At 40.6% G+C, this 14,099-nt stretch overlaps 2 protein-coding genes across 2 annotated transcripts; both read right to left on the bottom strand.

Moving 5' to 3' along the window:
- Positions 1 to 6,231: 6,231 nt before the first annotated feature.
- On the bottom strand, positions 6,232 to 7,290 carry LOC139450935 (uncharacterized). The gene has a single exon (XM_071232760.1). It carries the CDS (start codon positions 7,288 to 7,290, stop codon positions 6,232 to 6,234), a length of 1,059 nt encoding a protein of 352 aa, XP_071088861.1.
- Positions 7,291 to 7,408: 118 nt separating this feature from the next.
- LOC139450934 (uncharacterized) lies at positions 7,409 to 12,751 on the bottom strand. Its single transcript, XM_071232759.1, has 5 exons — positions 12,712 to 12,751; positions 11,609 to 11,788; positions 10,530 to 11,449; positions 7,724 to 7,981; positions 7,409 to 7,681 (listed from the first exon to the last, which is right to left on the bottom strand). The coding sequence occupies exons 1-5, from the start codon at positions 12,749 to 12,751 to the stop codon at positions 7,409 to 7,411; spliced, it is 1,671 nt and encodes a 556-aa protein (XP_071088860.1).
- Positions 12,752 to 14,099: the final 1,348 nt, after the last annotated feature.

The raw sequence follows: 14,099 nt of genomic DNA, 5'->3' as shown, positions 1-14,099 counted from the left end.
CAATATTAAACTCTGCCGATTGCCTTCCTCGTGCATAGTGCCACTGAAGACAAACACGTGTTACTGAATCTCCCCCGCGGAGTTGTGTCCTTACAATCGTTTACCTTTAATAGCACTGGATGTGACTTAATCAATCAGCTATTAAGTACTGACATTTGAACTATTATCACTCATGTTACATTGATCATAAATACAAGCTTTATGTTGGACGGACCAGAACTGTTATTGTTGTCAGTGTTGTCTTCAGGAGATGCCAGGGAAGTTAATTTAATTGACACTGGTATAACAGAGATAAAAGGTATAGATTTTAACATACCATTTAAGCAATGTGTTTGACTTTGCATAATTATGGAGCTTGCATACAACTACATGTACGTATCCCGTTTCCCGAAGAAAGACCGTCTAAGTGAGCATCCGCGGTCGAGCAAACTGTTTTATTCGTCGTTTTATTTATGTCAAAGCTAGATATTGTTTTATTTTAAAGAGTCACAAACTGTAAACTGTATATAGATATGTTTATATATCGACATCGACATTTTGGAATCATTCGAGTATTTAAGAGTTTTACACGGACAACGTCTTTGGTCAGATATTACCAGATGTTGCACTTCTGTGATCGTCATTTCCAAATACATTCAATTATGAAGAACTAATAACACATTGGTTAATATTCCCACCAAATGATACACTGGGGCTGGCCTCATCCACCGGACGACTGTATGAGGTGAATGTAATTTACACAGAAGTCCTAATATTACCACAGCAGCCTTAGACAATAAGCAAGAAGTAAATCAATGGCTGCTTGCACAAATTTAAAACGACAATGTGTTTGGGTATTTACCTTCGTATCGCTGTGGCGAGAAAGGGAAGATATTGAATCCAAATTAGCGACAGTGATGACACCAGGTGTTCACGGTGATGTGTTACGAAGCTGTACACCGCCAAGATTACGTTTTGCGAAGACCTATCATCACTGATTATCCGCGATCCATTCATAAAATTTACCATCACTATTACGCCTTTTATGTCTAATGAAATCTGTATCGGCACATAAACGAGACGGACTATTCTGGCGTGGACGTTTCATATTTATATAACTTCTCCTGTGAATCTGTTATGTATTTGTTCCAATTAATTTCTTGGAATACTTATTCAAAATCCAGGTTCGTCTACCGACATCCCACACCAACGACATGACGTTTTTGTTTGTTTGTTGTCAAAACAATACCGACTATATTCCAGCTATATGACAACGGCCTGTAAATAATCGAGTCTGGACCAAACAACCCAGTGATAGATATTGTGAGCCTGACCACCCGGTCCGTTAAGACACCTCTTACGACAGGCATGGCTTGCTGGGGCACAATTCGAGGAGGATGTACATGGAACACATTCTAATACTGAGTATTAATTAAGATTGCTATTAGATTATGCATTACCGGTGGCAGTTGGTGATTTAATAAAATAGATGCTTCTGTTGAGGAGATGCATTCGGTAGTCGCTACCTTTTACTTCGAATTCTCAAGTCTGTTCTGGCGTTGCCAGGGAGAGTAGTACAGAACTATACCAACAAAGTGATGTGCTGCTTCAAATGTCAGGAGATGGAATTCCTGAAAATGGTTAAGAATAAAAAGCATCAAAAACATTTCCATAATCATAAGAATTATCGACTAAAAGCAGAGCCGAGTGTAGATTTTGACAAACTCATAAGCATGTGTTTATGAATCAAATAGTGATGATACTCGGTGTGAAAAGGTCAGCGTATCCTGCCCCAGTAATGTCCATAGACTAAAAAAGTATGGAACTAGAACCAGGACTCCCACACTCGTCTATTCTATTTGACAGTGATGTATACACACATGCTCAGGACACAGTCGCAATTGTAATTGACTGTATGTAATAGAGAAAGGGTTATGAAAGGGCTACGCCGCTTTTATTCACAGTGCCACTGACATTGATGGGTCCCCAATCACTATGGGATCCACATGAACATTTGCACTATTTGCAGGTGAACAAGCCAATATTGTTGTCGTGGAATTACAAGTAGAACCAAGTGTGTTCAAGGTATTATGAATGAGTAAGGGCAGGACATGCTTGCTGTTAACGAACACATGGTGTCACCGCAGGTTTTCAATTATCCCTTCGTTTAATTTTCACAGCTTGATTCAGCAGATTTAAAGCTTGATATTTACATGTGTCTTAACAAGAACTATCACATTAGTCATCGGTATCATTTCTGTTAAACAAGTCATATGTGTTTTGGGGAAAAGCAACATGTGAAATGCAAATTAAATAGTTTGCATCCAAACCCATTTTAGAGCATCACTGTTACTTGTAATTAAAACTTTTGCATTAACGACATGATTTCTAAATATATCACTACATTCGTCACCGTTACAAACCGTCTCAATGAACGACAATCAGCTGAACTTGACCCCAGTCATTATGGCTGTGCACCCGTTGTAATGGTGAGTGAATTGGGTTTAACGCCGCTTTTAACAGTATTCCAGTTATATCGCGGCGTCCATGGTAATAGAGGTCTGGCGGATCGATAACGAGTAAGATTTATTTATCGATTCTAAATATTCTGTTATTATTAATATCAACAGTACATGTATGTACGACTTCAGAATATTTACGTACATATTTTGTATATAATGGGATACTACTTAGAACAAAAGTATGTATATAATATATTTAGATAAACAAAATAATTGTAGTTATCGTATGACTTCTTTTTAAAAAAGTAGTTTACGCTAGAACTTGAACATCTGTGAATGTGAGATGTTATTTTAATAATTAATAATATCAGAGAAGAATACTTATGTATCTTGTCCATACAAATATGGCATTTTAGTTACATCCTTTCCAAAAAGGATCCGTTGGTGGTTGGTTTGGGTTACAATTTACCTTATTTTACCTAATATCGATAATAATATATCACGCTGAACTTGGTGAACCTCTTCGTCTTGCGTGACGTTGGTCCTACTCCTACATGAATAACGACGTTAAAGTACTCCATGCAATCTCATAAAGAGTACCCTGAACAATCGAATTTGAAGCAACCAATTTTGTGATCTAAGAATAGATATGCTACTGTTACTTTTAATGAGAAAATATACATTAAGTACGAGAGTAATGCATAAATTACAATATTTATCACATTTAAGAACTGTTTTGATCGTACGTGTACCAGTCAGGTTAACGTGACGGTGTGCATTAGTCAATCGGCGGCTCTTTGATCGCGTCTGTAATCCTGGTATAGTAGTGTAATGAGTATTGTAGTAAGGAACTTGTTGTTTGTCAAGGTGGCTGTTTCCATTGCACTCCGTGACATGCCGGCCTACCATGTGTTTTGTCCACGTCGCGACGTGGGTCGGTTTACCCTTTTCGCGAACACCTGGAGTCATCACTCAACATCAGTGATCCTTTCATATAGATTTAACTACTGTTTTGCCTTACACTTCAAATGGAATCTGATGCAGCGGAAACTGGTTGACGAAGCTTGTTGTTCTCTTGCGTTGACGTTTTATATGATAAAGTGTCCACCCAGTTTGCAAAGTCCTGGGCCCGCTTGCACAAAGCGATCTTAGTGCTAAGACGATCTTAACTCCCATAGTTTAACATAGGCTTACAATAGTCTTAGCACTGAGATCGTTTCGTGCAAGTGGGCCCTGGTTCCACCTCTGATGTAGAGTAGGAGATGCAGGTAAATTATTCATCGCAACTTTGTCTTGTTTTGTTACACCACTGCAGACAGAATTGAGTTTGCTAACTATCCTACAACATACCGAACAGTTCTGTAATACAACATTGTGGTCATGCTTCCAACGTGAAATTATGTATCTTAATTGATATCAGAATCTTTCCGTTAGCTCGAGACCGGGATTAGAAATCTACATAAAGTTTGTATTGAAGTCAAACTATTCAAATTCTAAGCGATAAGTCCCAACCAATATCTGAACAGTATACATATAAGTATTTGGAAATGTATTTCCATAATACATAAAACGGAATACAGCAATTTCGTCTTATCAATCTAGACTAAGTGTTTTGTGTTTTCAACGAAGGTTGTCTTGGAACTACTAGCGCCCGGATAGACTGGATTAAGATCTTCTATATGATTAACATTTAACACACCGTGGAGCTATTCACGCTTTGGTCGAAGCACTAAGATTATCGAAAGGTTTTCATGCAGTGTAAAACCTTAATCCATCCCTAACCGCTAACATTGTTTAGATATAATATAGTTATCACGCAATGTGTGACAACATAACGAAAGTGCTCCATCGTTACTCTCTCTTCCATAATTTGCTGTCAGAGTTGCTCCCCTTCCTGCCAGCTGCAGGATCCGTTAACGGTGGGTTCCAATCCCTGATTCACTTATGTGTTCTCAAATGTGTATGTATCATCGCGCTACCAAAAAACGAACTAGGCGTAACTCATGGCGACGATGATTCTACCATGTTTTGAAAATGCATTCATTTGTACATATTATTTATGAAATAGTAAATACATGTGCATATCTTTCTGAACGTCTAAATAGACTAAACTTATACAACTTACAAATGAAGCCCGAGCTGCTTCCGGGTGTGTACAGTTACTCTGCATCCTTGTTATCCTTCTTATCACTTATTTTATCCATCCTTAAAAAATCCGAGTTACAGTTGGTTTTTAGCAACCCATGCTTGTCGTGAGAGGCGACTAACGGAATCGGGTGGTCAGGCTCCCTGACTTGCTTCATGCATGTCATCGTATCCCAATCCCTTTGGTCTATCGATGTCCATGAGTCAATCACTGAATTGTCTGGTCCAGACTCGATTATTTATACAGAAAAGAATTAATTTCGTTCTGGCCATAAGACTAATATTACAGATGATCGGGTAATATATACTCATTGTAATTCGCACTGGTTTGATAATTTCTAAATGTAAACATTTTTGTCAAGATAAAGCGCAAGCTAGAATGAGATGCTTTGGTCATTTGTTGTGAGTAAAGATACAATCTCATACTTTGTGGGCTATGATAATACAAAAACAAATATCCTGACTTTACGTTAGTACAAACAGAACTTATAAAAAGTACATGATATTCATTATCTATGATTCTCCACAGAAATTGCATAAACAGCCAGTAAAAGCGTGATCATCAGACATTTATTTTTCTTTGTATTGAAAAAATCATTTGAAGAACATGTAAACTTTGTAAGAACTTTCTTAAGTTACAGATTTAATTGATGACAAATATTATTCAGATCTCGACTTGGTGACTCATATATACAGTTTGACCATGAACAAATGTTACAGTAAACACATTACAGTCTCCAACATCATGCATCAACCATACATTACCAAATCCATAACTTAACTATGTATATCTTGCAAATGGAACCCAATTTGTGTGACCTAACTCACCATGTTTACACAATATATGGATACTCGACTGAAGGCAATCTTAACGGCTTGATCAAATATTTATACCTCTCACAACATCATGTTCATACTTCCCATTCTTCCAAGTTCACATAACACTGGAGTATTTTAGGATGTGTATCCTATTTTCCAAGTATATATACACTATTTACTATGTACAATTTCAATGATTTTTCTTACTTCTGTACACCATATTTACACACCATATAGTGAGATAGGTAAAACTTTAAAATCCAAGATTTTAAATTGTGTATCAAGGTTTACCACTTGATATTTGAACATCATCATTTTACTAGCTAAAGGCCAGGTACAAAAGCCTTGTTTGCCTGCTTAGCTGAAGTAAACATGCTTTAGTAAAATATACCACTGTTCACGTGGGCACGGGTGGCCCAGTCGTATAAGGCGCCGTGATTCGCTGTGCAGAGTTGCGTCCCTTCTGCACGCCAGATACTTTTATTTATTTTATTTTTATTGCTTTTACAGACCACTGCTGCAATATTGCTCAGTTCGGCGTTAAATATAAACACTTTTGTTAGCAAGTGCAAGGCTTACAGAGCGATACACTCATATGCATCCCTCTTCCAGTAATGCCTCGTGTTCAAATTTCAGGTAAAGATCAGACGTATGTGTTCGTTTCCCACAAATCATTTAGGTATGTTTGTGTTACTCTTTGATCATACTGTCATAATAAGCGCACGTTTTATAGTGTGCTTATTATGCTGTGGCACAGCACACAATAACAATGCCTTTGATACGAACACTCACAGAACCCATTGAGCTAAACACGCACCTGAGATATTTATGCCGTCATCTTCTGACTGAAGAATGATAAGACGGCAATGGCGTCTGGCGCCACTAACGCCACGATGGTGATGGTGATAAGCAGCACCCCAAGACTACCAAAAACTGCTGCTGAAGGTCGTGAGTCAGATGAACTTGTCAGTTTGCGTACCGTCGAGGACAGAGATTGTTTAGGGAGTAACAATTTCTTCCTGATATCATTTAAGATTCTTGACAGTTGTGTGTTTGTTAAATTTGTTTTACATATGCAGATGCAAGACAGTGCTTGCACTGACGGAACTGATGCTGGTGACGGTACAGTCATTGTGGTTGATGTTGAAGCATCCGATGCAGCTGATAACGTAGACGCTGCAGTCTGGATGGCAGTTGAAGTGCTGGCTGTATTTGTTTGGTGTAATGTCCAAGTAACGCTGGTAGCGGTTGTTTCATTCGTGGGTGAACTGGGGAGCATGGTAGTTGATGGAGTAGCAGGTGTGGTCGTTGTCGCCGTGACCGTATGGGTAGTAGTTGGTGTCGCAGTCAGAGAAGGAGTTGTGGTTGGTGTCAAAGTGGTTGAAGTTGATGTAGTGACATCACTGGTTGTATGTGTGGAGGTAGTGGATGTAGTTGTTAGGGAAACGGTTGTAGTGGAAGATGTGGTTGTAGCTACTGTTGTCGTTGTAGTTGGAATTATGGCCGTTGTAGTTGGAATTGTGGTCGTTGTAGTTGGAATTGTGCTCGTTGTAGTTGGGGATATGGTCGTTGTAGTTGGAATTCTGCTCGTTGTAGTTGGGGATATGGTCGTTGTAGTTGGAATTGTGATTGCAGTACTGGTAGTTGAAGTTGACGTAGTGACGTCACTGGTTGTATGCGTGGAAGTAGTGTATGTTGTTAGGGGAACGGTTGTAGTAAAAGATGTGGTAGTAGCTACTGTGGTTGTTGTAGGTGGAATTGTGGTCGTTGTAGTTGGGGTTATGGTCGTTGTAGTTGGAATTGTGGTCGTTGTAGTTGGGGTTGGGGTCGTTGTAGTTGGGATTGTGGTCGTTGTACTTTGGGTTTTGGTCGTTGTAGTTGGCATTGTGGCCGTTGTAGTTGGCGTCGTTGTAGTTGGAATTGTGCTCGTTGTAGTTGGAGTTATGGTCGTTGTAGTTGGAATTGTGATTGCAGTACTGGTAGTTGAAGTTGACGCAGTGACGTCACTGGTTGTATGCGTGGAAGTAGTGGATGTTGTTGTTAGGGGAACGGTTGTAGTAGAAGATGTAGTAGTAGCTACTGTTGTCGTTGAAGTTGGAATTATGGTCGTTGTAGTTGGGGTTGGGGTCGTTGTAGTTGGGAATGTGGTCGTTGTACTTGGGGTTTTGGTCGTTGTAGTTGGCATTGTGGCCGTTGTAGTTGGCGTCGTTGTAGTTGGAATTGTGCTCGTTGTAGTTGGAGTTATGGTCGTTGTAGTTGGAATTGTGATTGCAGTACTGGTAGTTGAAGTTGACGCAGTGACGTCACTGGTTGTATGCGTGGAAGTAGTGGATGTTGTTGTTAGGGGAACGGTTGTAGTAGAAGATGTAGTAGTAGCTACTGTTGTCGTTGAAGTTGGAATTATGGTCGTTGTAGTTGGGGTTGGGGTCGTTGTAGTTGGGATTGTGGTCGTTGTACTTGGGGTTTTGGTCGTTGTAGTTGGAATTGTGGCCGTTGTAGTTGGGGTCGTTGTAGTTGGAATTGTGCTCGTTGTAGTTGGGGTTGGGGTCGTTGTAGTTGGAATTGTGATTGCAGTACTGGTAGTTGAAGTTGACGCAGTGACGTCACTGGTTGTATGCGTGGAAGTAGTGGATGTTGTTGTTAGGGGAACGGTTGTAGTAGAAGATGTAGTAGTAGCTACTGTTGTCGTTGAAGTTGGAATTATGGTCGTTGTAGTTTGGGTTGGGGTCGTTGTAGTTGGAATTGTGATTGCAATGCTCGTAGTTGAAGTTGACGTACTGACGTTACTGGTTGTATGCGTTGAAGTAGTGGATGTTGTTGTTAGGGGAACGGTTGTAGTAGAAGATGTAGTAGTAGCTACTGTTGTCGTTGTAGGTGGAATTATGGTCGTTGTAGTTAGAATTGTGGTCGTTTTAGTTGGGGATATGGTCGTTGTAGTTGCTATTGTGATTGCAGTGTTGGTAGTTGAGAATGACGCTGTGACATCACCGGTTGTTAAACGTGTTGTAGATGCTGTCGTTGTGTGTGTACTAGCAGATGTTGTTGTCCTTGCCTAAAAAGCATAAAGAACATGTAAATCAAGAAACAATTTCAAACAAATGAATAGGGATTGATATAGTTGCTAGGTTAATTTATTTAAAAGGTATCAGCATTTCAGAAGCTTTAGTGTCAATGAAAACAGAGTTGACAAGGACTTCATCTTCTATTTTCTTTCAATGGAACGATTCAGTTCAGAGCCAGAAATGTTATGAAGCAAGTGATCAACAGCTGGATAGGACATGGTTATCTAGTTACAGTTACATAACCAGAGCATATCAATGAATACCAACGCATGACGAATGCATACTGGAGAATGAGCTATGCATACATCTGTCCTTCCCAGACTTCCAAGTCCACAAGAACTCCAAACATAGGAAACTCACCAACATTGACCAATACATCGTGTACAAGTACAACCACGCCAAAGGACCATGGTATCCACCACAACCACCCGTACCAGAATAGTACAGAACATCTGTGAGACAAGAATCACTCCAACAAGATTCAGATCACATCAGCTACAGTGGATACCCAGCAATGCTCGTCAAGCTCGTCAAGCTCGTCAAGCTCGTCAAGCATTAAATCCACACCAAGAATAAGAACACAGAGACAACAAACAGCGCCATTCACGATATACCTCCCACACTCAGGAAAAACCAGCCAGAAAATTTAAAGACTCTCCAAACACTCCCAGAAAGAAATCGTCTTTTTTTCTGGGAATGTTTGGAGAGTCTTTCACCCAGGCCACAGGAAAAATCATCAACAACACAACATCACCCACCAGACTACAAGATCAAATGTATACTAGTATAGCTATAAATCACAAGGTTTCATCCCCATTATCACTTTGTCATGTCATCACCCCTTTATACCCCTTTTTTTGTCTGTGTCAACCTGTGTGTATACTGATATTTAACAATGCCCTAGCTAGTTGTTGATCACTTACTTAATAACCATCAAGCATCTGTACCCTTACGTAGCTTTGAAAAACAACGAAGTTGAATCCATAAGTTACCTCAGTTTTCAATTTCAAATACAGTAGACTACGGTTAAAACAAACACGCTTATAAAGTACTTACTTTTTGGTCCCGACTATTTGCTGTAGTTATACTGTATATATGCTTATAACGAACTACGGTTATAACGAACTAAAATTAGAATTCGTTATAACCGTAGTGTTCTGTATAAACAGTTCTATATCGATCAAACCCCAGTTGTAAAAACACCCAGTAATTTTAACGTCAAGGTAACTTGTAACTAGCCGTGAAGTACGTATCGACGGTTTCAGCTTCGTTAATGGAGGCTATCGCGCGATACCCTGAGGCTGGAAGAAATGAAGTAACACGTGACCCAAAGACGTCACCGTTGAATTCCTGTACTTCAAACGACTCCAGGGTTGTATCTACCAGTTAGGTGTGAAAAAAGCTAGTGACGATACAAGTAGCACGATAATGTAAGCCTCGTCTTAGGAATAAGCCGCACTTCGAATATTTGCTTAGTGGCCACCTTTAAATGAAAACATACTGGTTATAACAAGCTAGTGTTACACCATGAAGATTCGGGTTGGAAGTGGTCTTCAGCAACCCATGCTTGTAAGAGGCTACTAACGGGATCGGGTGGTCAAGCTTGCTGACTTGGTTGATGCATGTCATGGTATCCAAATTGCGTGGATAGATGCTCATGATATCAATCACTGGATTGTCTAGTTGACTCGACTATTTACAGACCGCCGTCATGTAACTTGAATATTGCTGGATGCGGCGTTAGACAACAAACCTGAAGTTGTCAGTGTCAACGTCAATCCAATAACTCATACCGCGTGTCAAGTGAATGTAAAATCGAAAGTGAATGTTTTGCTGCAGATGAGGAGAATATTAATCGGTCGATGAAAGGGATACAATTTCATAATTATACTTTATGGACGCAACAGTTCTAAACTTTGATTAAACGTTTTCAGTGCATCTGGAACAGGTCCAATAATTGAGAAAACATGAAACTAGTTTGTAACTGATATGCGAGTTTGTTTAAGTCACAGATTATTTGTTTTGGACTTAACCCCAAAATGATGTATGTGGACAGACCTACCTCAGGCAGTGTGATCATATTCCACCCTATTGGCATGGACCACGCCTTCTCGTATGAGGTGCCATAGAGATACCCCCAGACAGATCCACAAGAAGTGTTGACACGGAGAGTATGAGCAGTGTTGGTCAGCGTTACGTAAGTCACAGCGACGTCACCAACGTCACTCCACGTTAACGTTGGAAACGTCGTATCCAAAATAACGTCGTTTTTACACGTTGATTCAGCAACTATTGCCATCTTGACAGGATTAAACTCGCTGGAAAGCTGAGGGGAAGCGAAGACGTACTTTTGAAGCCATTGTTCCTTTGGAGGAATTATTATCATAGAAGGGTCTGTGTCATTTTGTTCACTGGAAAGATATGATTGAGACACCTGTGCCACAACGATCCGTTTATTTGACATCAACGCCGATGGAGAGTATGACGGCAATATCAACTTTAAAGTACCTCCGGCGTGGGCAATGATGTAATCTTCCTCTTGAAACGTTATTTTAGTATTTGCAAACTCAGCAACAATTTTAATCACGTCCCCGACTGTACGATCTGGGAAGGGCATGAGAAAGTAGTCCATGCCCATCACGTGACTGGGCAGAAGCTGTTCCCCTAAGAAGTCACCAACCCCTCTACTTCCAATACGAGTCAAGTCGGTTCCTATAAACACCCCGACTGGTTCTGAAGCAATAACGCGAGATCCCGAGAGATCACCGGTTGATTGAAGTTGAACTGCCTGATACCTGTTCAGTGTGATGTTTATGGTATCACCGTCGTAGAAGTCATTCCCTGAGAACGCGACTTTCTTGTTATTCGATATTTGTAAATAAACGGTCACATTTGTTTGATCCACAGAACTCACAACAGCAATCTCACAGCTGTTGTCTTCACAGCACGTAACAACGATGTATTCTTTGGCAAAAGAATTTACTGGATAAGCAGTGAACGCACCAACACTTATGTAATTACTATACTCGCTGTTGGTGAAACCCTGCACACAAATATCACCACTGCTTACTACTGATATACCGCGATTGAAAACAGCTGAAAACTTTAGGTTAATCAGTTTTGAAAGAGTGACACGAGTACTCTCCCCCTGGTTCACGGTCGCCGTGATAGGTGCCTGAGTTTCCGGTTCGAGGGGAGCCGATATGGTCACAGATACGGGCGTCGGTTCCTCCGTTGATAAGAACAGTTCCAGGGTGCTGTAATCCTGGATGTGTTCTGTAAACACAACTATAAATTCTCTTCCAAACTGGTTGGGGACAGCTGAAAAGAATACGAAAGCAAACCTTATAGTATGGAACCCTAGAAGGGACATTGTCGGGCTGTCGCATTGTCGCGCTTTGGTTAATTTTTGCTTGTTTTTGTAAGGGCGACAATGCGACACATCCCTTCTAGAAGACCATGTTATGGGGTAAGTAAGTTGCACATGGAGTAATGGTAGATTAAAACGCGTATAATCTCAATGATTTCGGAACGTGTGCTTCTAGTAAACTTTAGAGGGCAAAAGAAAGCACACACTACAAAAATGGATTTGGCGAAATTATTATGATAAAAAACGTCATGAAAACGTTACTAGGCTGAAAATAGTCGCCGAAACACTGCAAACTTAAGGTCCAAAACACAACAATGATAACCGTATAAAATAGATCTCGATCCAATCACCATTACTTGTTTGTTTCATTTTTAGCCACCATTAAACATGAGTGTATACTTTCTTTTGCCCGGCACTGTAGTATGTAGGTTCGAATCTCTGTTCCTAGGTTTGTCAGCACCATACCCGAGGGTTTCACCAGCGTGGTCAACGTCTGGGCCCTCTTCGCTTCGGCCTTACGTCCAACCCGCTCACTAGTATCAGATATAGGAACGCAGGGATGGACTTACTTATGTATAAGGGCGGTCGGGTAGCCTAGTGGTTAAATCGTTCGCTCCTCACGTCGAAGACCCGGGTTCGATTCCCACATGGGTACTATGTGTGAAGCCACTTTCTGGTGTCCCCCGCGGTGATATTGCTGGAATATTGCTAAAAGCGACGAAAACAATACTCACTCACTTCTGTATAAACGTCATCACTAGTTTCATTAACCATCGAGTGACTATCGGTAATGACGGTTATTAAGTTCAGACTTAGTATAAAGTTATTAGGGGTCTATGGAAAACGAACGTGAATTGATGTACAGAGAACTGACCACCAGGGGATTCATCAGTTTTGTGTTCGTCTTGACACATCTGCTAGTTTAACACCAACGTCATTTTTCACTGAACCATAATGTGATAATGTTACATGATAGTTATGTTTACTCTATTTTGCCCCGTGGGAATTCCGGGTGAGAATTGGTCCAGCGGCCTATGCTGGTACAAATAGATCGGGTTGTCAGGATCGGTTTCTCAGTTGATTGCGTGACGTCGTGCCCCGATGCGTGGATCGTTGTTCACATCAATCACTAGATAGTCTGGTCCAGACTCAATTATTTATAAACCGCCATTGTGTAGCAGGAATATTGCCGAATGCGGCGTTAATCAAGAAACATGCTTTATTTTCATTTCTTGATCGTGGAAATGATCGCACAGTAGGAAAATGGGTTGGATATGTTGATTTTCAGGCCGCTTTGAACACTTCCTCATGGATATTGCTGCTTTTCAGAATACAGTCAAACATCGTTATGTCTATGTTGAAGACCTATGTAATTACGTCGAGTTATACGAGGTTCGACACAACCAAAAATGATGAATAAAAAGGGAACACGCAGGTAAAATGTTTTACTTGGAGCCAAACGTAAGTTCGACACAACGGTGTTTAACTGTATGTGGAAGCTAGCCCACAGTCAAAGGTGCTTTTAACCCTATTTAATCCAAGGATCACATCATCATCATGCAGAGACAACGTGATCCATACACACGGCGAGTCTAGGATACAAGGACCTCCTCCGTGGTCTAGTGGTAGAGCGTCGCCCAGGAGAGCGGAAGGTCCTGGGTTCGATCCCTGGCGGCGCCATACCAAAAGACGCTAAAAGAGTGTACTTGTTGTTACCCTGTCTGGTGCTCCGCAATAAGGCGCTAAAACAAGGACTTGTCGGCTCGGAGTCAGAATACTGTGTCTGAGTGGGGTATTCATGTTAAACTGCGGCATGATATCTCAGTGGGCTAGCACTATAAATCGGCATTAGTCCGGGCTAGTACAAGCAGCCACACACACACGTGCATGCACGTCGCTTTATAAGTCCAATAATCTTGGACGCGACGTTCAACCCCATTTCACCTCACCTCATCTAGGATACAAACCAACCGTCAGGCACGTGTAATGGACAACTGTACAGCGAATGATGCACCCTTGACACGTAGCTACATCTTTAATCATTTTGTCAACTAACTTGGCATGCTACGTGTAGAAAAAAAAAACAGTCTATAGATTCAAACATCGCTTCATCACATTTAAGCCGGAAGCGAGAATATAAAGCTAAACATTCCATTTGAAGATAAACGTTATGGAACTTTTTTTTTATAAATGGACTAAATATTTATAAATGAATATTAACCCTTTTCAAATGTGAATTTATATATTGCTTTACAATATCTA

The sequence above is a fragment of the Haliotis cracherodii genome, unplaced genomic scaffold (genome assembly GCF_022045235.1).
Source record: "Haliotis cracherodii isolate W230 unplaced genomic scaffold, xgHalCrac1.p SCAF_8, whole genome shotgun sequence".
NCBI classification, from domain to species: Eukaryota; Metazoa; Mollusca; class Gastropoda; order Lepetellida; family Haliotidae; genus Haliotis; species Haliotis cracherodii.
The sequence above is the reverse complement of the archived record's forward strand: the minus strand, read 5'-3'. Positions and strand labels throughout refer to the sequence as shown.

Bases quoted from the DNA above. Each gene is read 5' to 3' on its own strand.
- LOC139450935 (XM_071232760.1), bottom strand. From the start codon at position 7,290: ATGCCAACTACAACGACCAAAACCCAAAGTACAACGACCACAATCCCA.
- LOC139450934 (XM_071232759.1), bottom strand. From the start codon at position 12,751: ATGTGTCAAGACGAACACAAAACTGATGAATCCCCTGGTG. The intron at 7,982-10,529 runs GTAGGTCTGTCC...TTCAACTACCAG, and splicing joins ATATGATCACACTGCCTGAG to TACTGCAATCACAATTCCAA. The intron at 7,682-7,723 runs GCATACAACCAG...TTCAACTACCAG, and splicing joins ACAACATCCACTACTTCCAC to TACTGCAATCACAATTCCAA.